Here is a 27741-nt window from a genome sequence, read left to right on the forward strand (position 1 = left end):
AGTAGCCTTCTGGTATCCGTGGTCTCTGCAAAAAAGAGATTTAGGATCTTGAACAATGGAGGAACATCTGCTTTATTCTGTTTCAGAGCTCAGTACCAGTAGCTGACAAGTTTTGAATGCCTACCCTGTGTCAGGCTCTGTTAAGCACTTTATGTGCATGATCACATTTAATCTTCATGCATCTCTAGGGTAGCTTTATCCCTTCTTTATAGGTGAGGACACTGAATCTCATGATAAGTAACTCTCCTCAAGTCACACAGCTTAGGGACCTGCTATTGGTGTACAAACCTGACTGCTGTGGCCAGGCCTTCACCACTTCTTTCTCACCCACTAGAAGAAGAGGCCTGAGACTGCAAATCAAAGGCTTGGCCCCAGGCAACTGGCAGACCACAGTGCTTACTGCTGAACTGGGCAGTGGATCCTGGAAATACTGGGGGGTAGCGCCTGCCAGGAGGTAGGAAAATGGACAGTTTGAGTAGCTGCGTGAAGCACACAGGACTTGATTGGGCATCTGAGACTTGCGTTCTTTCTCAGACCTATTCTGGATGGAAGGTGGAGTTGAGTGTACATACAGATGCCCTCTAAGCTGGTATCAGTGATGGAAATCTCCAGTGGGTACTGACAGTGCTGCTGGGAGGCGTTCAGGGATAGGGGAGACTATGCACGTGGAAGTAGTACCTGAGCCAAACCACAGAACAGAAAATTGGAGCAGAATTATATAAATCAAGGTTAGAAATTTCCTGTCCAACCCACAGGGTGGAGTTTTCTCTATTCCTATCCATCCTACTGAATATAAACCCTGATTTGATGTCAGTAACTGGAAGGAGCAACTGGTGGGACTCTCATTTCAGCTCTTAGCATTCATCATGAATCTCAAGGTAGTCCTCGTGTTCCTGGCACTGTCCCTCATTACCATCTTTGCCCTGGCCTATGTCTTGCTGACCAGCCAAGGTGGCTCCAGCCAGCCTCCCCGCTGCCCCTCTGTATCCCACAGTGCCCAGCCCTGGACACACCCTGGCCAGAGCCAGCTGTTTGCAGACCTGAGCCGAGAGGAGCTGATGGCTGTGATGAGCTTTCTGACTCAGAAGCTGGGGCCAGGCCTGGTGGACGCAGCCCAGGCCCGCCCCTTCGACAACTGTGTCTTCTCAGTGGAGCTGCAGCTGCCCCGCAAGGCTGCAGCCCTGGCCCACCTGGACAGGGGGAGCCCCCCACCTGCCCGGGAGGCACTGGCCATTGTCTTCTTTGGCGGACAACCCCAGCCCAACGTGACTGAGCTGGTGGTGGGGCCGCTGCCACGCCCTTCTTACATGCGGGATGTGACTGTGGAGCGTCACGGGGGCCCCTTGCCCTATCATCGACGCCCTGTGCTGAGAACCGAGTCTGCCCAGATGTGGAAACATTTGAAAGAGGTGGAGCTCCCCAAGGCACCAGTCTTCCTGGCTTCTGTCTTCAACTACAGTGGCTCCACTTTGGCAGGTCTGCACGCCACCCCTCGTGGCTTACGCTCGGGGGACCGTGCTACCTGGATTGCCCTCTACCACAACATCTCAGGTGTTGGAATTTTTCTTCACCCCGTGGGGCTGGAGCTACTGCTGGACCACAGGGCCCTGGACCCTGCCCACTGGGCTGTCCAGCAGGTCTTCTATCTTGGGCACTACTATGCAGACCTGAGCCAGTTGGAATGGGAGTTTAAGGCTGGCCGGCTGGAAGTGGTTAGAGTTCCTCTACCCCTGCCAGATGGGACCTCATCCCTGCGGTCCCGGATCTCCCCAGGTCCTCTTCCCCCTCTTCAGTTTTCACCTCAGGGCTCCCGGTACAGTGTCCAAGGGAACCTGGTGGCGTCCTCTCTCTGGACGTTTACCTTTGGCCATGGAGTGTTCAGTGGCATGAGAATATTTGATGTTCGGTTCAAGGGCGAGCGAGTGGCCTATGAAGTCAGTGTCCAGGAGTGCGTATCTATCTATGGTGCTGATTCACCCAAGACAATGATGACCCGATACTTGGATAGCAGCTATGGACTTGGCAGTCACAGCCGGGGCTTGGTGCGGGGAGTGGACTGCCCCTACCAGTCTACCATGGTGGACATCCACATATTAGTGGGCAAAGGGGTAGTCCAGCTGCTCCCAGGGGCTGTGTGTATATTTGAGGAGGCCCAGGGACTACCCCTCCGAAGGCACCACAATCACCTTCAGAGTCATTTCTATGGTGGTTTGGCTGGCTCGGCCCTTGTAGTCAGGTCTGTGTCCTCTGTAGGCAACTATGACTACATTTGGGACTTTGTATTGCACCCAAATGGGGCTCTTGAAGGGCGGGTCCATGCCACAGGCTACATCAACACAGCTTTCCTGAGTGGGGGACAGGAGAGCCTTCTTTTTGGGAACCGCGTGGGGGAGCGAGTGCTGGGGGCGGTGCACACACATGCCTTCCATTTCAAGCTGGACCTGGATGTGGCAGGTGAGTGCCCAGGGGGTGAGGGTTGAGAGTTGGGGTGGGCCAGAGGGAAGGGAGACCCCCATATCGAGCCAGAATAGGAAAGCATGGCATTCCCACACAATTTAGCAACAGCAGGGACTGATTTGCATGTATTCAGCTGCAGTCAGCCTGAGGTACTGGGCTCACTGGACATGTGGCAAAAGGTAGAGAGGGCTCCCCCCCTCCCCCCCGCCCAGGCCCCTCTGACCTGCTGCAACTGTGAAACTAAATGTAATGGCTGCGCTGGCTGCCTTGGCCTGTCTGTAGGTGGTGACCTGGCCCTGTCTGGCACCAGTTGCAGCTGGAGCTGGGACTCCTGATTCTGAGAGTCAGTGGAGGTGGGGAGAGCAGGGGCCCGAGCGGACATGGGAAGCAGTCTGTCTAAAGAGGTTTTCAGAGTGGAAGAAATTCTGGGGCCTGAGAAAGGGAGGTGCTGGCTGGGGACTGCTCCACAGGATTTCAGACAAGCGGGGCTATGGGACAGGCCTCATCCTCCTGGGGACCGGGTGGGGAGGGGCATCCTGTTCCTGCCAGCACATGTCATCACAGTGGGCTGTCCTGTGACATGGCAGGCACGCAATAGTCTTGCTGCAAGGGTGGAAAGGGATTTCTCAAGTAGGGTTCAAAGCACAAAGGAGACTTTCTCTTCCTGCCAGATTTTTGTGCAGGACAGAAAATTACCAAATTGGACTATTATACCCAGAAAGAAAATTAGGAATCTACCAGGCCCTCTCCAGTTTACAGTTGTGGAAACAGGAGGGTGCATGGAGGTGGGTCAGGAAGTGACGGCCCAAGTATAATGCAATGTAACTCAGCATATTTCTTGTGAAACATTTTCATATCCTCTTTGAGTATAAAGATGGTGTGTATGTGGGGGGGGGGTGGAGGGGAGGGAGAGCTAAGAAAATAGCATGATTGAAATGCTATTTTCAATCATGCATAGTAACGATTATTCTTTGACATATTTGGAATATGACTATTTTCTGATTTGAAGATCCCCCCCCCCCCCAGCATTTTGGCATTAAACAGCCTTGTCTTGGGATGTAAAATCAAGTAACATTGGATCCCTAGAGTATGCAACAGAGGCTGGTGCTGTGGGCCAGAGATGCTGTGTCAGGCCCCTGGGCACAGGACGACGGGCAGAGGCACTGGCTTCAGTAGAGTGCCTCCCTGTGCCAGAGCCTTCTTAAGAGTTATGTTTAAAGGAACCAGTGGTCCAGACCTGCAGAGTCTAAGTGTTCCAAGGATCTCCCTGACAATTTAAAGATAAAAATCTACTTACTTATAAAAAAGTCTGAAAGTGGTCCCTGCCATATTGAAAAAAAAAATAGCAAAGTCTCAGAACGAGGAGGATTATGCAGGGCACCATGGGAGGAGATTGGGTTTTTCCAGCCAGCTTCTCCAAGACAAATAGCCCGTTCCTGGTTAGAAGCATGTTACTAGCCACCTGTATGTGCTTTTCTATTTATAGAGCTCAGCCACAGAACAACCTTTATTATGCCCAGTATAGAGATTCATAGAGTGAGAATCAGAGAAGCCAAGAATTGGTCCAAAGTCTACTGGGTAGACCAGTGCTAATAGAACTTTATGCAACGATGGAAATGTTCTCTGCCTGCAGTGTCCAATATGTGAGCCACTAGCCACAGGCAGCTATTGAGCACTTGAAATGTAGCTAGTGTGACTGAGGAACTGAATTAAAATTTTTTTTGGTGGGGGAGATAGTTAGGTTTATTTATTAAATAAACTGGGGAGGTACTGGGGATTAAACCCTGGACCTCGTGCATGCTTACCACTGAGCTATATCCTCCCCCCAACCCCGGATTTTTAATTGAAATTGAAATAGCCACTTGTGACCGGTGGTAACAGTATTGGACCAGGGCACATTTGAAGAAGACAGGCTATCCCTCAAATCCAGACCTGACTCCCAGCACGAGTGCTCTCTGATGAGCTTTGTTAGGCCAGTGTAGTGGGCGTCATGGAGAAGACGAGGGACCTGTCTCACCTGGTGTGGAACTCCTCTCCCTCCCCTCACCCTGGCAGGGCTGAAAAACTGGGTCGTAGCTGAAGACGTGGTGTTTAAACCTGTGGCAGCCCCTTGGAGTCCGGAGCACCAACTGCAGCGCCCACAGCTGACTCGGCAGGTCCTGGGAAGGGAGGATCTGACAGCTTTTCTTTTGGGGAGCCCCCTTCCCCGCTACCTTTACTTGGCTAGCAACCAGACTAATGCCTGGGGTCACCAGCGCGGGTATCGAATCCAGATCCACAGCCCCTTCGGCATACACATGCCTCTGGACAGCGACATGGAGAGGGCCCTCAGCTGGGGGAGGTGAGGAGGGCCCTGGGCACTGGGTGGTAGGGAAGGACCAGTCCCCTTCCCATCCTGGCTCTTGGAGACCCCAACTCACTACCCTTGCTCCAAACCTCATCTCAGATCCAAGTAGATATGGGGTGGGAAATGGTCTCAGACAGAAATCTGATCCAAAGGACTTCCGGGCTGATAAAGGCCCTTGGCATTTTCTGATACCACCTTCCTACAAACATTCCTGGTCAGATACCAGCTCGCGGTGACTCGGAGGAAGGAGAAGGAGTCACAGAGCAGCAGCATCTATTACCAGAATGACATCTGGACACCCACTATGGCCTTTGCTGACTTCATCAACAATGAGACCCTCTTAGGAGAGGTTGGTAGCCCTAGGGACACAGAAGAGGGGCTCCCCTGAGCCTGGTGTCTTGGCTGCCCGGCCCCTGGCTATAGGATGGAGGGAATGGTGGGTTTCCCACCATTTGATTAGGAGCCAGGGAGCTCCCTAATGACCAGAAGGGTCATCCCTTCCCGGGGTGAGATTAGCCCTGGGACTTAGACCACCCTACGGCTTCTCAGGGATTATCAAACCTTGGGCCTGAGGCTGGGCGGGGGTGGAAGCAGGCGGGACTGGAGGTTGGGGATTGTGGCTGAGGGGAGATTCTCTGCAAGGGTCTCACCTCCAAAGTCTCTGGCTCCTCCTCTTCCTTCAGGACCTGGTGGCTTGGGTTACAGCCAGCTTCCTGCACATCCCCCACGCTGAGGATGTCCCCAATACAGTGACTCTGGGGAACAGAGTTGGCTTCTTGCTCCGACCCTATAACTTCTTTGATGAGGACCCCTCCATCTTCTCCCCTGACAGCGTCTACTTTGAGAAGGACCAGAATGCTGGGCTCTGCAGTGTCAATCATGTGGCCTGCATCCCCCACCTGGCGTCCTGTGTCCCGGATCTGCCCCCTTTCTCTTACCAAGACTTTTAGCCCTGAGTGTGTGGTGGGACACGGAGTGGGGTGCCAAGACATGTACCATACTCTCTGTTCCCACTTCCTGCTCCCCTGACACTCCACCCTTGGGAAACAGCCTCCTATCACATAAACCACCATATAGCCTTTTGGTTAATTCTTATTTCCAGTTCATTTTTTAAAATGATGAATTTATAGAAATGATGTTATTAAAATATTCAAGCAAAAACACCCCAAATCCTACCACTCAGAAATGGCTAGCATTCACATTTGGTGAATGTTATTCCAGACATTTCTTCATGCATGTGCATTGAAACGGAAGAATAGATAGAATTTTGTAAAAATCGGAGGTGTGTGTAATTTATAATAAAAAGTATTACAAGATTTTTACTTGAATTTCTTCTATTTTTGAAGTTTCTAGAATCTCCCAGAGAATACTAAAGACTCTGGCCAAGGAAATTAGCCATGGAGGAGTAGGGGAGGGGAACGGACCTGGCCAAGAAATGCTGCCGGGGACAATGAAGGGCTGGGAGTGGGGTTTTCCTGGAAGGAAGACAAGAGTTCCAAGGTATCAGAAAAGAAACATCTGGCCCTGGGGAAGTGGGGACTGGAGGAAGAAATGGGGCTGAGGGGGATGAGGGGCTGCCTCCTTGCGGGTGGTGCATTTCTGTGCTCAGGCTGGTCAGTTGCATTATTTTGAAATCCCCTCCACCCCTTCCCCCTACCTCAGCTCTCCTCTGTTCCAACCCTGACCCAGAGAGCAGAGTCTGAATTGGAGCCTGGGAGACAAAGCCATGTAAGGTCTATGGAAATTGCTGCTACCCTGCTTCAGGCCCGCCCTCCAACCCCAGCCTGCCCCGCCCCCTCCCCAGCCTTCCCTGCTCTTCCCACCCTCAGTCTCCTTTGCGTCGGAATACTGAGAACCTCAGCCAGAGTCCAGAGCTCCCAATACAGGGGTTAAAAGAGACCTTCTTCAGCTCGCCTGAGAATACATATCTCGATTTTTGTTCAACCCTCCATCTCTATGTTCTTGGGACAATGAACCAGAAGACCACCCTGGTGCTCCTCGCTCTGGCTATCATCACTATCTTTGCCTTGGTGTGTGTCTTGCTAGCTGGCAGAGGAGGAGATGGGGGTGAATCCAGCCTGCCTGCCTTCTGCCCCTCCGTATCTCCCAGTGCCCAGCCCTGGACACACCGTGGCCATAGCCAGCTGTTTGCAGACCTGAGCCGAGAAGAGCTGGCAGCTGTGATGAGATTTCTGACCCAGAAGCTGGGGCCAGGACTGGTGGACGCAGCCCAGGCCCAACCCTCAGACAACTGTGTCTTCTCAATAGAGCTGCAGCTGCCCCCCAAGGCTGCAGCCTTGGCCCACCTGGACAAGGGGAGACCCCCGCCTGCCCGGGAGGCACTGGCCATCGTCTTCTTTGGTAGACAGCTCCATCCCAACGTGACTGAGCTGGTGGTGGGACCACTGCCCCACCCCTCTTACATGCGGGATGTGACTGTGCAGCGTAATGGGGGACCCCTGCCCTATCACCGACGCCCTGTGCCCATCCGAGAGTACTTGGACATAGACCACATGATCTTCAACAGAGAGCTGCCCCAGGCTGCTGGGCTCCTCCATCACTGCTGCTCCTACAAACGCCAAGGACAGAACCTGGTGACAATGACCACAGCCCCTCGTGGTTTACAGTCAGGGGACCGGGCCACCTGGTTTGGCCTCTACTACAATATCTCAGGAGCTGGGTATTACCTCAATCCTGTGGGGTTGGAACTACTGGTAGACCACAAGGCTCTGGACCCCACCGGCTGGACCATCCAGAAAGTGTTCTTTCAAGGCCGCTACTATGAGAGTCTGGCCCAGCTGGAGGAAGAGTTTGAGGCTGGCCGGGTGAATGTGGTGGTGGTCCCAGACAATGGCACAGGTGCATCCTGGTCCCTGAAATCCCCGGTGCCCCGGGGTCTGTCTCCCCCTCTGCAGTTCCATCCCCAGGGTCCTCGCTTCATTGTCCAGGGGAGTCGAGTGGCCTCCTCATTGTGGACTTTCTCTTTTGGCCTTGGAGCTTTCACTGGCCCAAGGATCTTTGACATCCGCTTCCAGGGAGAACGTTTAGCTTACGAGATCAGCCTCCAGGAGGCCTTGGCCGTCTACGGTGGAAATACCCCAGCAGCAATGATGACCCGCTATATGGACGGCAGCTTTGGCATGGGCAAGTACTCCACACCTCTGACCCGTGGGGTGGACTGCCCCTATCTGGCCACCTACGTGGACTGGCACTTCCTTCTGGAGTCCCAAGCCCCCAAGACACTACACGATGCCTTCTGTGTGTTTGAGCAGAACCAGGGCCTCCCACTGAGGCGACACCACTCATATTTTCACTCCCACTATTTTGGGGGCCTTCAGGAGACTGTGCTGATCATCAGATCTGTGTCCACCTTGCTCAATTATGACTACGTGTGGGATATGGTCTTCCATCCCAGTGGGGCCATAGAAGTCAAATTCCATGCCACGGGCTACATCAGCTCAGCGTTCCTCTTTGGTGCTGCCCGAAGATTCGGAAACCAGGTTGGGGAGCACACGCTGGGCACCATCCACACCCACAGTGCCAACTTCAAGGTGGATCTGGATGTGGGAGGTAAGACATCCTGGCGGAGGCAAGGATTCAGAAGAGGAGCCTAAAGAGTTGTCTGCATTTGCTTTGAGTTTTATGGAGGTTTTCCAGGAAAGGAAGATCTGAGCCTGAGTGGTTTTGGAATTTCATGCTTCCTCTTTTGCTGGATGGGAGAGAGCTGGCTGCTGAATGTCACTGAGAGGTTAACTCACTGGCTGGGTGCAGCCCTGCCACCCTCTCTCCACTTGATTTCATCCGAAAATCTTGGGCAATAGCTCAGCTCAGGCAGGATCTGGGCTAAGGGTCCCTATTGCCCTCTTCCTTCCCTGGCACTTATATGGGCTTCATTTTAGCGAGGCAGACATTTGTTTTTTGGCTCATCTGTGTCTGGCCTGCAGTGCTGGTGTTTTGGAAGATCTGTTTGCTTTCTGCCGAGTCCCTGGCACATGTAGGCTAATCAGGGAATATCCCAGATTGTACGTTTCCTTGGAAGGTGTTCCCTCCTCTTCCCTGAGTTTCCCTCTGGGCACAATACATTTAAGTGTGAGGGGTAGAGTGACTGCTGTGGAACATTCCGGGTAGTTCCTGGAGTTGGTGGTCACATAGAGAGCCAAGGCTACATGATGTCTTAGAGGCCTTGTCATTTTTCACTGTCCTTCCCCACATTGAGTTAATCACCAGATTTTTTTCTGTTCTGCCTCTGAAACATCCCAAACTGCTCGCTAGACCCCACTGCCATCCCTCTGTTGAGCCAGTCCTCTCTTTGCCATTTTGACTATTCTTCCTCTCAGATTCAGGGCTCAATCTGCACCCAGAGGGACCTACCAGCCCATGCCAGCATGCTCCCTCACACACCTCCCACGTTCCCCATCACCTATGGGACCCTGTCCACAGAGGGACCTACGAAGCCCTTCCCCTCAGAGTGCAGCTCCTGCCTGCCTTTCATATTCTCCCCCAGGGCTGCATTAGCTGCACACACACCCTGCCTGGCCCTGGACACACACAGCGCCCAGGCCAGTCGGGCTGTTTTTCTTTTGCTCATGTTTTGGCCCTGCCTAGAATGCCCTGCCGTGTCATCTCTGCTGATGACATCCCCTGAGGACAGGCTGAAGCGTTGCCCAGGAAGGCCCCCACTCCTGCCTGCACCTGTGTTCCTCTAACCTTGAATCGTGAGCGTGCTCTTCTGGCACTGCAGGCCCCTCAGGGCTTTGCTCCTCTGTGGCTTCAGTGGGAGCAGGAGGGTAAGAATAAAGTTTCATTCACCTGTATGTCCCCCGCGCCGAGCACAGGCCTCTCCACTAATGGGTGTGAACGGATGAATGAATGAAATCCTTGAAGACATATTTCACAGGTCAACAGCTTTGGCTGAAAGATGGGGGATAACTTGTCAAGACGGGAGAGAAGCAGGGGGCACACTCAGTCTGGGCTTCTCTTTGGCCTCCACTCTGAAGCCAGGTGGGGGCAGAGTCCAGAGAGGGTAGGGCCACCGTATGACCAGCCCTCCCTCCCACCCTTCCCCTTCACCCACCTCCACCCAACCCTTGCAGGAGTGGAGAACTGGGTCTGGGCTGAAGATATGGCTTATGCCCCCTCGGCGGTACCCTGGAGTCCTGAGCACCAGATACAGAGAATGCAGGTGACTCGGAAGTTGCTGGAGACGGAAGACCAGGCTGCCTTCCCCCTGGGAACTGCCCCGCCTCGCTACGTGTACCTGGCCAGCAACCACAGCAACAAGTGGGGCCACCCTCGGGGCTACCGCATCCAGGTGGTCAGCTTTCCTGGGGAGCCGCTGCCCCAGGCCAGCTCCATGGAGAGAAGCCTCAGCTGGGCGAGGTGGGTGGCACGGTGTGTGTGTTTTGTGGAGTGGGAAGGGGCGGAGAATGAGAGTGAGAAGGGAGTGTTGGGAGGGGCACTCGGGAACTCAGTTCAAATTTTATGCGAGGTGAGAGAAGAACTCAAAAAGGATTTCCTGGGTATCAAAATTCACACAGTGGATGGATACATGGCCCCCTTGGAATACTAAAGCCCAGATGGCAGAATTCTTTTCTGTTTTGGAGAGGCCATGCTGTGAAATGACAAGGGGTGAACAGGAGGACATGGAAAGATGTTGGGCAACCCATTAGGGTGGCATCAAAGTCACTGTGTGGATGAGATGGGAAAGCTGAGGTCCATGTGCTGGGCTCCCTTCCCCAATAATCAGGAGGCAGGATGGGGCTAGTGACCTGGAGGCCTGACTAGTACAACTCTAGGTACAAGCTGGCCGTGACCCAGAGGAAGGAGACAGAGCCCACCAGCACCAGCATCTTCAATCAGAATGACCCCTGGACCCCCTCTGTGGACTTCTCTGGCTTCATCAACAACGAGACTATTGCTGGAGAGGTCGGTTGACCACGTGGGGACTGAGGGAGGCGGGCAGGGGCCCAGAGATGAGCCCCGCCTTTTCCTGGGGGTCCCTGAAAGCCATCTATCTCCTCAAAGGCAGAGCTGACTCCTGCCTTCTGTGGATCCGATCATTACCTGTTGAGGGAATCTTCCCAAGCTGGGAGTTCACTCGTACACACTGGCTGAGGCACCAGCCTCTCCTCAAGACACTACAGCCTTCTAAGTCTCAACTTTGTGGACTTGGCCCTTTTAGGGCCCCAGGACTCAGGAGTGCTGAAAGTCACCAAGGAAGGCCACATAGCTTATATCTAAAGCTTCTTCAGTCCTGGCTTTACCACTAAAGGATTAATTTTTAAATGTCGGACTTTTCTGCTTCCCAAGCCCTGAACTTCCCTCCTCCATCCGCCTCTCAGTTAGAGTTTAGGAACTCTCTCACAGAGTTAGGGGAGAGGAGCTAAGTAGCTGGTGGGTGTCATCATTCCTCTGGGGGTGGGTAGGCTGATGGAGATGCTATGGGGAACATCAGAGATGGTGGGTGTGGGCTGGCACTGGGGGCAGGTGTGGCTCCCAATATGAAATTGACTATGCTTTGACTTCTGGGCTAGTAGGAAACATGTTTAAAGAGTTAAAATCCTTCTGAGGGAAGGTGGGCTGGCAAGGTGAATCATTCCATACAAGGCCACTGTGGGGGAGGGGGCAGGTATGTCTTTAGCAAAGCCAGGCCTTATAATCCTTTTTCTTCACCCCTTGCTAGGACCTGGTGGCCTGGGTGACACCTGGTTTCCTGCACATCCCGCATGCAGAGGACGTCCCCAACACGGTGACTGCAGGGAATGCCGCAGGCTTCCTCCTCAGACCCTACAACTTCTTTGACTACGACCCCTCCTTTGATTCTGCTGACTCTGTCTACTTCCGGGGGGACCAGGATGCTGGGGCCTGTGAGATCAACCCCCTGGCTTGCCTTCCCAAGGCTGATGCCTGTGCCCCCCACTTCCCTGCCTTCTCCCACGCAGGCTTCGCTCATAACTAGGTGGGCCCTGGGATGAGGATTTTGACTGGGGCCCTTGGACCAGGAAGTGTGGGAGGGGAGGCAACAGGCACTGGGCAGGGCAGCCTGTGCCCTCCTCACACCCCAAGGTCCTCTCTCTCCCATTGTCCTCCCTGCCTCCCCCTCCCTGCTGGGAGCATCCTGAGCCTGTGACACCTGACACAGGGGGCACTTGGCTTTGTGGACCCCAGACCTGCTGGGCTCCTGTCCCTGAGAGGAGAGGAACGGCCATTCGGGACCGTGGAGTGATGATGGTTAAGCTTTTCCCAGAAGACTCCTGTTTTTGGTTTTGCTTTTTGGCTGTCCCAAACCTTTTTAGGACATCCCAATTCTCTCCTAAGACTCTCCAGTCCTTCCCTTGGGAGGCAAGGAAGAAGGCTCTCTATGGGGATAGCCCCCTAGAGGCCCCAGGGCAGGGTTCCTGCCAGGCCTATAACGCCATGAATAAAGCTGGAAGAGGCCCCTTGGCCCATGGTCACTCTCATACTAGTCTTCCTTGTCTCTCTCTTCCTTCTTGCCTAACCATCTCCTGTTCCTACCTGTTCTTATATCCTGGGATTTCCCTCCCAGCCCTGAAGGGATGTTCCTCTGCCCTGATGCTCCCCTAGCCCTCATTTCTTAACTCTGGTCTCTTCTCCTGGCTCTAGGCCTGTGGAAGTCTCAATATGCAAGGTACATCTAGTTTGAGAGGACGCCTGTCTGTCTCCCTGTGTCTGGGAGCTGCCCTTACCCCCAGTCCTGGGGCAGGGTGTGTTTCCCCACAATTTTCTCTGCCCATTTGTATAGCCCTGCCTTGCATTCTCTGGGAGAGGATGAATAGAGTCAGCAGCAACTCAACTTAGCACTTTAAGTGGATTTGTGGGTGCAGTGGTAATGTGGAGTGGTCATTTTGTGCCAGGTCTGTGTGTGACCAATGCCCTCTGTACTCTGTAACAGCCAACAAGGGAGGCTGGGTGGGCACCAATTGTGAGAAGCAGGAAGACCCAGGAACTCCAGCCAGGGGGCCAGGGGCTGTCCAGTCACATGTGGGCATGCAAATAAGGCCAGCCTCTGGGGGAGGAGCCTCTCCCCATCACTGTCCTGGTTTGAGGCAGGGGAGGAGGGTCTGGATTAGGGATTGGTATACAAATAGAAAGAGATTGGAAACAGCAGAACCATCCTTCCCTAGAGGATTGGTTAAATAAATTCTGATACAGCCTTAACAATGCAATACTATGCAATTATAAAACTAATTACATCTCTTTATAGGGAATCATCTTCCAGTGAAAGGGGCAAGGTGCAGAACTGTGTATAGGGCACTTCCATTTGTGTATTAGAAGGGAGGATAATACAAATATTTTCTTATAGATGCATATTCAGAAGAAACAGGTAACACAGGTTGCCTCTGGTGAGGGAAACTGGGAAGTGGGGACCAGAGAGAGAGGAGACTTAGTATTATAAATCCTTTTGTACATTTTGAATTTTGAACCATAATTTTACCTATTCATTTATTATTATTCAGATAATAAATGGGCCCAAACAAGAACTATTTTTTTCTTTTACAGACGGGCCTTAAAAAGGGTGAGGTAGGGGAGGGTAAAGTGAGTTAAGAGATGGGCCTGGGACTCAGTTTTCTCATTTTTGAGACCCAGAGAAATGGGTGTGGCCTCTGGTAACTCCTTTGCCTTCTCTTGAGTGTATATCTCCAGGGGAAATATTAAACTTCAGTCAATCTCTCTTTTGCTCTGTCTCATGCGCTCTCTCTCTTTGTTTCTCTCAGAAGAGGGGGCAAGGGGAAGCAATGGGGAGGGGTGACTTCTGCCTGCTGGGAGCCCAGGCCAGGCTAGGAGGTGCCATGCAGGGACCAGATTTTGGATGCTTCTCAGCTTCTGCCCAGAGGGAGATCACATCCAGGGAGAGCAGGCATCACGGAAGTTTCTGCTACCTTCTGTCCTGCCCCAAGTCCAAGTTCACTTCTGGGTCAGTGGAACAATGGATGGAGACGAGTCAGTAAGCTGGAGAGAAACCAGGTTCCAAAGAACAGGGAAAAAGACTTCAGTAAGGAGAGAGGGCCAGGGATGGCTGGATGAATTTATAACATGGCCTGGGGTAGAAGCAAGAGTGACAGAGGACAGAAAGAGATTTAAGACAAGGAGAGACTGAAGACTGAGACAGAGGAGAAAAAGGGATGTCATGACCAACGTGGCTCTGATACTTACTTGATACTACTTCTTTCTATGACCTGAGTAGTTTACCTTCTCCATTACATGCCTTTTGTTTCCACCTCCTTCTGGCTCCTTTTTATGGTCAGTTGCACAACAGTCAGCTGGAGGGAAAAGGAAAAAAGGAATGCTGGTGTCCACACCTCCCCCTACCCCGATTTAATAACTTGAAACTCCTTGTCTTGTAACCCATCTCCAGACCCAAGAGGGTGAGTGTTTGCAAGTGGTGAGTGTGCATGTGAATGTGTGTGAAGGCTCGCTCACAAGCCTTGATCTGAAAAAGGGACTGTGGTTATGTCTCTCTACATGTCATCATGGGGATAACACCCCTGTTCCAGGCCTCAGTGGACATGGAGATCATGAGATCGTTAGCCCTGCTGGGGTTTAGAGGGCTGCAAGTTGGACCCCCAGCCCCCTACCCCACCCACTCTCTCCCTTAGACCCCTGAGGCTGGAAGGACTGTCTGCCTCAGACTTGTGGTCAAGCGATAGGCAGGAATAGTGACCAAAGATGTCAGGTTCTAAAAGAACTGGTGTCTCCAAGGCCAGAGATCTTTAGGACTTGCCCCCATTGCCCTCCTAAGAGGAGATGGACAAGGGGCCACCCGAGGCTAGGTCAGGGGCACAGCTGGGACTTCTCCAGGAATGTAGACACGGGGAGCCCTTGTGAGGAGCACAGGATGCACTCACCTGCCTCTGCTCTCCTCCTGCAGCGCCTGGGAAAGTCTCCCTCTGCAGTGGAAGAGAAGGATTCCTACATGCATTCAACAATGATTTCCCAAGTGCCTCCTACCTGCCAGGCACCTTGGGAGGGGCTAGAGGGACAGGTAAAGGGGCAATTACACGAGGGACTTTCAGAGAGGAGGCGGGAGGTAGCAGGGGCTCCTAACCCAGACTTGAGGATGAGGAAAGGCTCCCTGAGGGACATGATGTCTAAATTGATCCTGGCAGAAGAGTAGAAGCTAGCCCCGGGAGAAGGAAGAGAATGGAGAGAAGGTTCTAAAAAGAGGAAACAGCATCTTCAAAGGCCAGGAGGTGACACAGTGGCACCATACAAGTACCTAAGTTTGTTGACAGGTGGGTGGGCTGTGAGGGGAGTCCCGAGGGGCAAACAGAGGGCAGAAGAGGCAGGTCCTTGCTGCCATGGTTGCTCTAAGGAAAACAGGGAGCCATGGAAGGATTCTCACCAAGGGAGTGACAGGGTCAGAGTTGCCTTTGAGGACATTCCCTCCAACCCAGGTACAATGAATAGAGTGGACAGATGGCTTAGCCACAGGGCGGTGGGTCAGAGGTGAGAAATGACGGTGGCCGGAATGCAGGGGGAGGCCGGCAGAGGACTCCCGTGGGAAATCTGGCCTGAGGAGGCCATGCTTGCAGAGAGCCGGGATCAGAACCCCACATCCAGCTGCCTCCCTCCCCACTTCCCACCTCTGCTGAGGTCACAGATGAAGTAAAGAAGGATCCCTGGCCACTGACTCTGGTTTTTCCCGCTGTGCAGCCCATGACCTCCTGAGTGGAAGAGCATTACTGTATTTAATGATCACTTACCGCCTGGGAAAGTCACTTGCTGATTAAAGTACAATTCCACCCAACAATCAGTCCCCTTGGTAGTTAGCGTGGTGACGGCATAACTGGTTAGATGATCCTTTACACAGTGCACAGTGGGTTTGGAAAAAAGTGAAATCCCTAAAAAAAAAAATGTGTCTGAAGCCCTCCTGACAGCTTTTTTGAATGGTTTGGCAGTGAGGATGGGCTCATTAATTCTACGGCCTCCTTACCCGTTCTAAGGGGAAACCCACCACTTCTGGCTCCTCCTAGAAAGTTCTCTTTCAGTTATCCACTCATCTCCCCGTACTTTAAATCTCTCCCTTTTGACTGGCTCTTCCTCTCAACTTTCTAAGCTTCTCCCAGGACCCTACCTCTCCTGGCCGGGGGTCTTCTCTCAGCCTGTGCCCTCCAAGGAATGTTCTTTCTACCCCTCCTGGGCTTGCTTCCTTTCCTCCCACCTCTGTCACTCCTCAATGCCCTGCCCTCCCTCTGCTGACCCACAAGCCACAGGCCCTGCTCTGACGAAGGTCACCAGTGACTCCCAGATGCAAAATCCGCAGGCCTTCCCAGCCTAGTTTCCGGACCTCTCAGTGGCATTTGACTACTCGCTTCTTAAACTCTCTCTTATCTTGACCTCCCCACATTCTGACTCCTCCTCATCTATATTTGCTGCTTCTCGGGCTCCTGTGCTGGCTCCTTGCCCTCTGCTCTGCCCACAGGTCCCCTCAGCCCCACACCTCAGTATTTTCCAGGACTCTGTCCCTGGCCCTCCTGTCTCCTCTCTCCAGAGGTCCTCTCTGGGTGAGCTCAGGCTCTCCTTAATTCATGACTAATATTTGTTGTTTTGCCCAAGTCTGTATTTCTAGCCTAGAGGAACCTCTCTCCTGAACTCCTAGCCCATAGAGCCAATGGCCCTTTTTTCTGGGCATCTGTGCTGGGGTTCCCCCTGAGCACCTCAAACTCAAACTTGTTGGTTTCCCCTTTAAACTCACTGCTCTCCATGAAGGTCCAACTAGTGAGAGCCTCTTCCCACCCCAAGTCACCCAATGGGAAACCTTTGTGTCTTTGTGGTGTCATCTAAGAGGCTGTGCCCTTACTCACCCACCCACCCAATCAGGCACTGAGTCCCATCTACTCCACCTACAACATCTGTCCAGACTCATCCTTTCCTCTGTGTCCTCAAGGCCACTCACCTCACCCTGGCCCTTTGCCTCCTGCCTGGTCTCCTCGACTCTAGTCTGTCCTATACCCAAGCCCTGCTCCGCGCCTCAGCCAGAGCCATCTCCCTAGAATGCGGATCAGAGTGGAGTGACTGGGTATACGGAGGGGGGTTCCCACTGGCTGCACATGGTCTCTAGGGCAGCAGCTCGGTTGAAGCACCACGTCCTGGGGCTCAGTCTTCAACCTGAAGGCCAGGAGTGGGCTCTGGCTCCCAGGGATAAGCTCATCTTCAACACATTCATAGAGGCTGGGGCCAGGTCTGTCCAAAGAGAAATAAGACCTAGTTAGGGGAGTAGGGTGTGTGGTCCTGTCTCCTAATTCTTCAAAAGAGACGCCTTTTCAACAAGTTTTCAGAGTGTTTGACATGATGATTGTGAAGCCCAGGATGAAATGATGTCAGAAGGAAACAATGTGACAGTGAGACACTTAGGGAAGGTGGTCAGAGGGGGTGCCTTCTTACATCCTCATCCCCCCACCAGGCAAGGCAAAGGCTCTCCCTCCCACCACCTGATCATTGCCCACTTCCCATCTGACAGCCTGGCATTACCCAACCAGAGCAAACATTCACGACCTTTGCTTGGTAACACTGGTCAGGACAAAAAACACTAGCCATCTTAACATTGTGTTCTTGGCTGGGAGCAAAGACCATAACTTACCAAAGGCCCAGATTCATGTTCCCAGGCTGGGAAAGCTTGCCTTGTGGCCAGGGCTGGGCCTTGACCTTAGATTCTACTCCTCCTTATTATGAAACCCAAATGGTTCATTTCAAATTGAGATAGGCTGGGACCTGGGACCCTCTACCGGAGTGTCTGCTCTTGTACCTGAACAAATGTCTCTGGGAGCAACAGAATACAAAGGAACTATAAGGGCTTAAAAATAACTGCATCCATGCATGCGCACTCAGGGCAATTATGAACAATAAGATACAAAAAGGTCACAAACCAACTGCCACTTCTGAGGTGCCAGAGCAAAAGTAGGGGACTGTGCATGATGCCTGCACACAGCACCAAGGGGGTGGACAGACCACCTAAGCCACCCCTGGAACTGACCCACCAAGCCCTCCAACCCTCACCTCATTTAAGGAAACCAGTCTAACCTCCACAGAGAGCAAGCAAGGGAACCTGTCTTTTGTCTTTGCTCCCTCCTGCTGCAGCACGAGTCCCTTGCCTGAATTTCTCATCTGGTCTCTTATCGATTTCTATTGATTAAAGAGTCCAAGAACCTGGGTCAGTAACAAAATGACCCCTTATGTTTAATTTCCATATCAAAATATAGCTGATTGCATAAATGAGCTGATATCTGGATAATCTGACCTTTCTGGTGTTGATTTACCTGGTTTAACTGGTTCCAAGATTTCTTAACTCTTTTCCTGCAATTACTACTTTGCTTAAAACACAAGGCTTCCCGACCTGCCTGCCTCCCCTCCCACCTCGCACCAAGGACACTGACCTTTTGGCCGTTCCCTGCCCATGTCAATGCTGTTTCAACTTTCTATACCTTTTCACCTCCTGTTCTCTTCAGCTGAACATCCAGTCTGTTCTCCCCCAGGCCCATGCATCTGTCTATCGTGGCTTCCTGAAGAAATGTTCCTGGACATGTCCAGGTTAGAAAGTCTTCTCCCCCAGGATCATAAAGGAAAGCATGTCCCCTCTCTGGAACCCTCAGTTTCTCTTAGTTCTGGACCTGGCTGCCCAGAAAGTGGAGGTGCTTTCGCTCTCTGCCTCTACAACATTTTGGAGGAGGGTTTCCTGGAGATGAGGGTTCTAGGCTGCTAGGTTAATTTTATAGCCAGTTTTCCAGGCACCCTGAGCTCTAACCTGACCCATCAGCCCTGCTCGAGGGATGGATGGGGGTCTCTGTTATACTGCCACCCCACCACCTACTCTGACTTCGGATTGGCTCTACCCTCCTGCCCGCGAATGCTTCCCTCCAGTGATTTAGGGTCCTCAGGGCCTCCAGTATGTTGACCTGGCTCAGCCCTTCAGCCCCCCAGCTCTTCCCAGGTGCTTTGTGTTCTCAGTAGACCTCTCAAGCCTCCCAGGGAGTGGATTCCAGTAGGATTCTGGTTGATGGGGGGTGGGTAGCAGTAGACAGTGATGAGGAGCAGAGCCTGGAGGGCATCACAAACTAGAGAGAGGAAGGAGGGAAGCAAGCTGGAGGGGTGAGCACAGGTGAGTTTTGCTTGCAGCCTTGTAGCCAGGAGAAAGATTCCATCCAGAGGGTAGAGGAAGAGCCCAAGGACAGTCCCTTTCTGCCCCTGTCAGTTCTTCCTCTTGCTGCACTCGCTCCAGCTGTGTTAATGCCAAAGCCCACCCCTCCCCTGCTTCATTCCCAACCTTGAACTTGAGTGTTTGACTTGGAACCGGAGGACAGGCTTACATGGGCCATTGAAAGTCCAGGTTCCCACCTGAGCCCCGCCTCCCAAGCCTGGCCAGACTCCTGGCACCGTCCACTTCCACCCCCTCCCAACCCTCTGTACTTGGCTGCTTGTCTTCAATGTACCCATCATGCCTCTTTCCCAGAAAAACCACCCAGAGACCAAGCACCTCTGGAGACTGAAAGAGACATCCTGCACTCAGGTCCTGTTGGTCGATCTTTTTATCTTGCATTCTGCATTCTGATTCAAGAGACTGAAGACAGCCAGGAGCTTCAGCTATGGCCCTCTTCATTCTTTTGTGTAGTGTTCTGGTGATGGCCATGGGTGAAGGTGGTGCTGGGAGTAAGGAAGGAGTAGGGAAGGAATGTAAACCCAGCTGCCCCTCCGTATCTCCCAGTGCCCAGCAATGGACACACCATGGCCAGAGCCAGCTGTTTGCAGACCTGAGCCGAGAAGAGCTGGCAGCTGTGATGAGCTTTCTGGCCCAGAAACTGGGGCCAGACCTGGTGGACGCAGCCCAGGCCCAACCCTCGGACAACTGTGTCTTCTCAATAGAGCTGCAGCTGCCCCCCAAGGCTGCAGCCTTGGCCCACCTGGACAAGGGGAGACCCCCGCCTGCCCGGGAGGCACTGGCCATCGTCTTCTTTGGTAGACAGCTCCATCCCAACGTGACTGAGCTGGTGGTGGGACCACTGCCCCACCCCTCTTACATGCGGGATGTGACTGTGCAGCGTAATGGGGGACCCCTGCCCTATCACCGACGCCCTGTGCCCATCCGAGAGTACTTGGACATAGACCACATGATCTTCAACAGAGAGCTGCCCCAGGCTGCTGGGCTTCTCCATCACTGCTGCTCCTACAAACGCCAAGAAAAGAACCTGGTGACAATGAACTCAGCCCCCCGTGGTTTGCAGTCAGGGGACCGGGCCACCTGGTTTGGCCTCTACTACAACAACTCAGGGGCTGGGTATTACCTGAACCCCTTGGGGTTGGAACTACTGGTAGACCACAAGGCTCTGGACCCCACCGGCTGGACCATCCAGAAAGTGTTCTTTCAAGGCCGCTACTATGAGAGTCTGGCCCAGCTGGAGGAAGAGTTTGAGGCTGGCCGGGTGAATGTGGTGGTGGTCCCAGACAATGGCACAGGTGGGTCCTGGTCCCTGAAATCCCCAGTGCCCCCGGGTCTGTCTCCCCCTCTGCAGTTCCATCCCCAGGGTCCTCGCTTCATTGTCCAGGGGAGTCGAGTGGCCTCCTCATTGTGGACTTTCTCCTTTGGCCTTGGAGTTTTCACTGGCCCAAGGATCTTTGACATCCGCTTCCGAAGGGAGAGAGTGGCCTATGAGGTCAGCCTCCAGGAGGCCTTGGCCGTCTACGGTGGAAATTCTCCTTCTGCTCTGAGAGGCCGGTATGCGGACAGCAACTTTGGCTTGGGCTACTTCTCCACACCTCTGACCCGTGGGGTGGACTGCCCCTATCTGGCCACCTACGTGGACTGGCACTTCCTTTTGGAGTCCCAAGCCCCCAAGACACTACACGATGCCTTCTGTGTGTTTGAGCAGAACCAGGGCCTCCCACTGAGGCGACACCACTCAGATGAGACCGCCTACTATTTTGGGGGCCTTGCAGAGACAGTGCTGGTTATCAGATCTGTGTCCACCATGCTCAACTATGACTATATATGCGATTTGGTCTTCCACCCCAATGGGGCCATAGAAGTCAAAGTCCATGCCACGGGCTATATTGGTTCATCGTTCCTCTTTGGTGCTGCCCGAAGATTTGGAAACCAGGTTGGGGAGCACACGCTGGGCACCGTCCATACTCACAGTGTCAACTTCAAGGTGGATCTTGATGTGGGAGGTAAGACATCCTGGCGGAGGCAAGGATTCCAGTAGAGGAGGATGAAGTCTTCATGCCTAGCTTTAAAATTGTCATTGAAACCTTAAAAATGTACAAGTATATGAAGTAAATGTGAAAGTCATCGAATTCCTTCGAGATTTTCACCCTTAGATGTCTGTTCTCTCATGCTTAAGAAAATTCTTCCGTCTTTTAAAACAGTGGGTCTGCAATTCTAGAGTATATTATGGTGTTTACTATGTACAAGATAAGCTATACTGATAGGCATATTTAGATTTTTACTATCAAATTTCAACCATACTGTACACATATATTGTCACTTCTGTTTTCTTGCATAACAACATATCACACTCATGCAAGCAAGGAATATTTACTGAATGCATATTTGTGCCGAGCACTGCGCTTAAACAATTTAACAAAAGAAACAACGTCCCTGCTCTCAGGAGGTTTACATTCTAATGGAGATGCAGAGAGAGCATGGAGAACTCCCAGAAAATGTGTGTGATTGAAATATTTTTACACTTAACCTCTTTGTGTCTCAGCTTAACTCAAGTATAAAAATGGTATAGGCAGCGCATTCCTCATAAGATTGTTGTAAAGATTAATGGTGACTATTTTAAAACCTTTTGTCTTTTGAAATAACTTTAGACTTAGAGAAAAGCTGCAGAGATTATACAGAATTCCCATAAACCCTTCACCATCTCCCCCTCATATTAACGTCTCACATAACCATAGGATAATCAAAAGCAGGGAATTAATATTATTATCATACTATAAACCATAGACCTTAGGAGAATTTCATCAGTGCTTCTACTAATTTTCTTTTAGAAGATACTGGTCAATCATTTTGTAGGGTGTCTTTCAATTTGGGTTTCTCTAATATTTTCTCATAATTAGATTGAGCTTGTGTTTTTGTTTTTGTGGTTTTTTTTTTTTTTTTTTTTTTGGCAAGAAAACCACAGAAATGATGTATCTCCTCCCTAGAGCATCATATCAAGGGTACATGATGTCCATATGTTGTCTTATCAGTGATGTTGACCTCAAGCAGTTGTTTAACGTAGTGTTTTCCAGCTTCCTTCGTCGTAAAAGTTAGTATGTTTCCATTTGCAATTAACAAATATTTGGGGGAAATTTTTGATGCTATGCAAATATACTATTTATTTTCTTCTCAAATTTCTTTTTTAAAATTTTTTAAAAATTTATTTTTAATGGAGGTGCTGGGGAATTGAACCCAGGACTTCGTGCATGCTAATTGAGCATTCTACCACTGAGCTATACCCTCCACCCCTCTTCTCAAATTCTTGCCTGCTAATTTTAGCATCTATTGGTGGATTTTTCGATGCAACAATTATTGTTGCTGTTTCCCTCCTAGTCATTTAAATGTTTTCCCTTATTCTTTATACATTAATAATTGGAATTCTCCATAAGAAAGTCTTATCTCTCCTTTTCCCTCATTGTAATATATGTAATCATTTATTCATTACTGTATAAATTCATGGATATTTTATTCTAAGGGTTAAAACCCAGTACTATTGTTTATTTTGTTCCTTAAATTGTTCCAGTTTTGGCCATTGGGAGATCCTTCAGGTTGATTTCTGTGTCCTTCTGACATGCCGCCATCCTTTTTTAAGCATTTCTTTACTTTCTGGCACCATAAGATGTTCTAAATCCATCTGGTATTTTCTCTGCTCCAGCCCTGGAATCAACCACTTCTCCAAGAATCTCTGGCTCCTTTATTGGAGAATAGTATGTAGAAGCCAAGATCTGGGTACCAGGTGTGCTCATTATTACTGGGATGTTGCTTTTAGGCTCTTATTGGACTTAGAAAATATATGTATGTATTAGAACTAACACAACATGTCCCTCTTTATCTCTACATCTAAGCAATGGCAACTTTTCAAACACTTGGAACTGCGCCTGACACACACTGAGAAATATTAGCTATTGTTGTTGCTGTTATTATCCACATGAGCCTACTAGTGTGGATATATCAGAATGAGAACTCTTTCCCTTTAATTGTCCTCTACAAGTAGGCACTGTAGAGTGTGGACTAGGAGCAGTAATCCACAAAAGGAAACTGAGGGTTTGCTCAAACAGTCTCTGCTCTCTTTGATCCTTGGAAGGTATGGAGGGAGCTTCCAGCATGTTTTGGTTTACTGCTCTTTGGTCTCAGATCACTTAAGTTGCCTCATAATATGGAACCTAGTTGGACTCTAATAAAATCATTCAAAATTCCAAATATTCAGGCAACAGACTGTGCCTTTGGCCTTCCTCTTAATTCCTTTCCAAACCCCAAACAATAGAAAACACCTGTAAGCTCCAGCAATGTTGGGCCCAGGGTCTGCCTTTCCTTCCTTCTAGCCTGCGTGTCTGCTGTCCATGTGTGATGGGACCACTTTATGTTGGTCTCCTCTGGGTCCTGTAGAGCCAGACCAAGACCTGGGTCCCCAGCCCTGTCATGAAACTAACCAAGTGCCCTTGGTGACAAACCAGGGCACATTATTTAAATTCCCTAATTCTCAGTTATCCCATCTGTAAAATGGGAACAACTACAGTTCCTCCTTCATAAGATAGTTGTGCAAGTAGAGCATCACTACATGTAAAGTACTCAGCACCCTGCCTTGCAGAGCTTTTTCAAGTTCAACAATTGTGAGCTACCACTGTTATTATTTACATGATAAGGCAGTCTGGTGATGCCATAAGGCTTCAGATGTGAGGTGCAGACCCTTTCCTCAGGTCAGAAAGAAACTGACTCTGCACATTGCCTGCTCAACTGCTCCAACCTCAGGTAAACCATTCTCCCTTTAGCTCCTCAGAGGGACAAAGTCACTGGAAGCCCAGTCACAAGACATCTGGGATGATTACTGGATATGATATCCGGGGGAAGACTTTCTCCAAACTCTGGATCTGGGGTATCTTGACAAGAGGGGAAGGAAGCAAGGGGCACACTCAGTCTGGACTTCTCTTTGGCCCCTCCTCAGAAGCCAGGTCGGGGCAGAGTCTAGAGGGGGTAGGGCCACCGTATGACCAGCCCTCCCTCCCACCCTTCCCCTTCACCCACCTCCACCCAACCCTTGCAGGAGTGGAGAACTGGGTCTGGGCTGAAGACACGGCTTTTGTCCCCACGGCGATACCCTGGAGTCCTGAGCACCAGATACAGAGGCTGCAGGTGACCCGGAAGTTGCTGGAGACGGAAGACCAGGCTGCCTTCCCCCTGGGAACTGCCCCGCCTCGCTACGTGTACCTGGCCAGCAACCACAGCAACAAGTGGGGCCACCCTCGGGGCTACCGCATCCAGGTGGTCAGCTTTCCTGGGGAGCCGCTGCCCCAGGCCAGCTCCATGGAGAGAGCCTTCAGCTGGGCGAGGTGGGTGGTGGGGTGCCAGAGAGGCACTGGGGGAGGCAGATTGTACAAGAGGCTCCATGTTGCTGGGAACCCAGGTTCCCCCACCTCCCGTGGGTGTGCATGCATCACACACACACACACACACACACACACACACACACACACACACACATCCCTGCAGCCACAATCTTAGGCCACTCAAAATGAATCCTACTGGTTGGATGGATGAATGGAGAGATATGTGCTGAATCAGATACAACAAAATGTTCCAGGTAGAATCTAGGATGTGAGCATGTGGGTGTTTACTATTCTTTCAACTCTTCTCTATGTTTAAAATGTTTGCAATCAAGGTTGGAAGGGAAACAAAGAAGAAGAGAGGAGCACAGATCTGAGGGGGTGTCCCCTAAAATCCAAGCACATAAGATACTGAAATTGACCTAAGATGGGAATCAGGCTGTGTCTGGGCATATGCATCCATCTGGATGGACACATGAGCGACAGTCCCATCTGAAGTCTGAACAGCGGGCCAGTAGATGTTTGAGATACAGGATATTGAAGAAATGCAGGAACTTTAAGAGAGAAAGAACGGGAAGTGGACAAAGAATAATAAAGAGGTTTGATACCCTGAGACCTCTGTGCTCATTTCCCCTTCATGTCCCCACCCTAGTGCAGCTTCAGGCAGCGGGACGGGTCGATTGAACTTGGGGGTCTAATCCAAATCCCCTGCAGGTACCAGCTGGCTGTGACCCAGCGGAAGGAGGAGGAGCCCAGCAGCATCAGCATCTACAATTTGAATGACCCCTGGACCCCGACCTTGGACTTCACGGACTTCATCAACAATGAGACCATCGCTGGGCAGGTGAGTCGAGAGGGAGGAGGTGGGGGTCAGAGGCGGACGAGGGGGAGCAAGGACGAGCCACCTCATTCTCTCCTAATCCAGAGTCCTCCAGGGGGTCTTTGGAGCCCACCAAGGAAGAAAGCATTATAATTTCACATTTTTCCTGGTCTGGTGAACTGAATCGTTCCACACAAGGCCACTGCGAAGGAGGGGGCAGGCATGTCCTTAGCAAAGCCAGGCTTCAAAATCCTCTTTCTTCACCCCTGCTAGGACCTGGTGGCCTGGGTGACAACCGGTTTCCTGCACATCCCACATGCAGAGGACGTTCCCAATACGGTGACTGTAGGGAACGGAGTGGGCTTCTTCCTCCGGCCCTACAACTTCTTTGACCAGGACCCCTCCTTTGACTCTGCTGACTCCATCTACTTCCGGGCAGACCAGGATCCTAGGGCTTGTGAGGTCAACCCCATGGCTTGCCTCCCCAAGTATGCAGCCTGTGCCCCGGACCTCCCTGCCTTCTCCCACGGGGGCTTCTCTTACAACTAGATGGGCCCTGGAATGGGGATTTTGGCTGGGGACCCAGGACTGGGAAGTGTGGGAGGGGAGGCAATGGGCACTGGGCAGGGCAGTCTGTGCCCTCTTCTCCCTCCTCACACCCCAAGGTCCTCTCTCTCCCACTGTCCTCCCTGCCTCCCCCTCCCTACTGGGAGCATCCTGAGCCTGTGACACCTGACACAGGGGTACTTGGCTTTGTGGACCCCAGACCTGCTGGGCTCCTGTCCCTGAGAGGAGAGGAATGGCCAGCCAGGAGCCAGGAGTGATGGCCAAACTTTTACCAGAAGACTCCTGTCTTTTCTAACAGTTGGTAATCTTATTTTTTAAATGAGATATAATTCCCATAACGTAAAATTCACCCTTTTAACATGTAAAATCTAATGAGCTTGGGTATATTCATTAAGTTATGTAACCATTGCTGCTCTCTAATTCCCTAACATTTTCATCACCCCAGAAAGAAACCCCAAAACTTGTTAGCCGTCACTGCCTATTTCCCTCTAACCCCTTCCTCGCTCTAGGCAGCCACTGACCTTTCTGTCACTGCAGATTTGCCTATATTCTGGAAATTTCATATAAATAGACTCATATGTGGTCTTTTGTGTTGGCTTCTTTCACTCAGTTTAGTGTTTTTGAGGTGCATCCATGTTGTAGAATGAATCAGGACTTTGTTCCTTTCTGGCTGAATAATATTCCATTATAATAACAGATCACATTTTGTTTTCACTGTTTGATTGTGTATAATGCTGCTACAAACATTTGTGTACAAATTTTCATATGGACGTATGCCTTCATTTCTCTTGGGTGCACACCTGGGAGTAGAATTTCTCAGTCAAATGGTAATTCTTTGTTTAACCTCTTGAGGAACTGCCAGGCTCTTCCAAAGTAACTGTACCATTTCCTTTCTTTTCTTTTCTTTTCTTTTCTTTTTGCATAACATAAACATTTTACTTAAACTTTTACACAACATACTTATACATAATGTAAAATTTTCCATTTGACCATTTTATTTAGTTTATTTTTTGTATTTAAATTCTATTCTATTTAAGTCTTTTTGAAAAAATTGAAATAGAGTTGATTTACAGTGTGCTAATTTCTGGTGTACAGCATAGTGATTCAGCCACACTATATGTATATATTCCTTTTCATTATAGGCCATTACAATGTATTGAATAGAATTCTCTGTGCTGTACAGTAGGATCCATTCGACCATTTTTAAATGTATAGTTCAGTTACCCTAAGCATATTCAGAAGCTTTATTGGAACTCCTCAGCTCCTCTTCTACCCTGGGACTTTTTTTTTTTAAATCATTCTTTTTTTCTTTCCTTCCAGTTTTTCATGTATACTTATTTGGGGGAGGGGAGGAGTAATTAGCTGTGTTTTTTTTGTTTTGTTTTTTTAAGGAGGTACTAGGGATTGAACCCAGGCCCTCATGCTTGCTAGGCAAGAACTCTACCACTGAGCTATACCCTCCCTTCCTGCCCTGGCTCTTGAATATGAAGGTGAGGCTTCTGGAGACCAGCTGTTCTTGGAGCCCCAGGACAGGGTCCCTACTAGGCCTGTGTCCCAGATCTTAGGAAGGTGCTTCCATCGCGACTGTCACCCTAGCTGACTCCTTCTCTCTCCTTTTTCTCTCCTTCTCCTTCCCCTCCTCTTGTTTCTTCAGCATCTACTCCCTGGTGTTTCCCTCCGAGGTCCTGGAGGGATGTCCCTGCTGCCTCAAGTCCTATAATCTGTGCCCCCCCACCATTCCCTCAGTTTTTGTGTCCTCCTCTGTCCCTGGGCTGGGGAAGCCTTTGACATGCAGGGCACTGCGGAGCCAGGGGTGTCCACTGGGGACAAGTCTGACCTGGTCAGGCAGCAGCCTCCTGGGCCTCACATCCCTGCTGCCCCTCTCAGGACATGGACTTTGGATGGGCATAATTAAAAACTGAGACATTTTCCAGAAAGGAGTGTAGGGGCAGGAGTATGGTGGAGAGGAGGTAGGTCTCAAAGACCAGGCTTTCTCAGGTGCCTCCTGGTTGGA

General features: G+C 51.0%; 3 protein-coding genes and 1 long non-coding RNA gene across 13 annotated transcripts; 3 read left to right on the forward strand and 1 right to left on the reverse strand.

The window, feature by feature from the left end:
* The first annotated feature begins 138 nt into the window (after nucleotides 1-138).
* Nucleotides 139-6509, forward strand: LOC102514845 (amine oxidase copper containing 2). 4 transcript variants are annotated; one of them, XM_006175164.3, is made up of 4 exons: nucleotides 139-2454; nucleotides 4513-4798; nucleotides 5024-5153; nucleotides 5488-6509. In XM_006175164.3, exons 1-4 carry the CDS (start codon nucleotides 867-869, stop codon nucleotides 5752-5754), a joined length of 2271 nt encoding a protein of 756 aa, XP_006175226.1. In that variant the 5' UTR covers nucleotides 139-866; the 3' UTR covers nucleotides 5755-6509. The 4 variants fall into 4 exon arrangements, with proteins under 4 accessions (XP_006175226.1, XP_032313148.1, XP_032313149.1 ...); XM_032457257.1 differs by having other exon boundaries at nucleotides 5637-6509; XM_032457258.1 differs by having other exon boundaries at nucleotides 139-1551.
* A 113-nt stretch (nucleotides 6510-6622) lies between these two features.
* Nucleotides 6623-13497, forward strand: LOC102514422 (membrane primary amine oxidase). 2 transcript variants are annotated; one of them, XM_032457254.1, is made up of 5 exons: nucleotides 6623-8374; nucleotides 9898-10183; nucleotides 10600-10729; nucleotides 11487-11670; nucleotides 11928-13497. In XM_032457254.1, exons 1-5 carry the CDS (start codon nucleotides 6775-6777, stop codon nucleotides 12386-12388), a joined length of 2661 nt encoding a protein of 886 aa, XP_032313145.1. In that variant the 5' UTR covers nucleotides 6623-6774; the 3' UTR covers nucleotides 12389-13497. The 2 variants fall into 2 exon arrangements, with proteins under 2 accessions (XP_032313145.1, XP_006175224.2); XM_006175162.3 differs by having other exon boundaries at nucleotides 11487-12264.
* On the reverse strand, nucleotides 12933-17425 carry LOC116656773. 6 transcript variants are annotated; one of them, XR_004311712.1, is made up of 4 exons: nucleotides 16521-17425; nucleotides 15529-15666; nucleotides 14671-14712; nucleotides 12933-14085 (listed from the first exon to the last, which is right to left on the reverse strand). It is a non-coding gene; the product is annotated as an uncharacterized LOC116656773 (long non-coding RNA). The 6 variants fall into 6 exon arrangements; XR_004311711.1 differs by having other exon boundaries at nucleotides 16266-17425; XR_004311710.1 differs by having other exon boundaries at nucleotides 16026-17425.
* Nucleotides 17426-18059: 634 nt separating this feature from the next.
* Nucleotides 18060-26423, forward strand: LOC102522004 (primary amine oxidase, liver isozyme). The gene is made up of 4 exons (XM_032457256.1): nucleotides 18060-20983; nucleotides 24061-24346; nucleotides 25055-25184; nucleotides 25434-26423. Exons 1-4 carry the CDS (start codon nucleotides 19405-19407, stop codon nucleotides 25707-25709), a joined length of 2271 nt encoding a protein of 756 aa, XP_032313147.1. The 5' UTR covers nucleotides 18060-19404; the 3' UTR covers nucleotides 25710-26423.
* The last annotated feature ends 1318 nt before the right edge of the window (nucleotides 26424-27741 follow it).

The sequence above is a fragment of the Camelus ferus genome, chromosome 16 (genome assembly GCF_009834535.1).
Source record: "Camelus ferus isolate YT-003-E chromosome 16, BCGSAC_Cfer_1.0, whole genome shotgun sequence".
NCBI classification, from domain to species: domain Eukaryota; kingdom Metazoa; phylum Chordata; class Mammalia; order Artiodactyla; family Camelidae; genus Camelus; species Camelus ferus.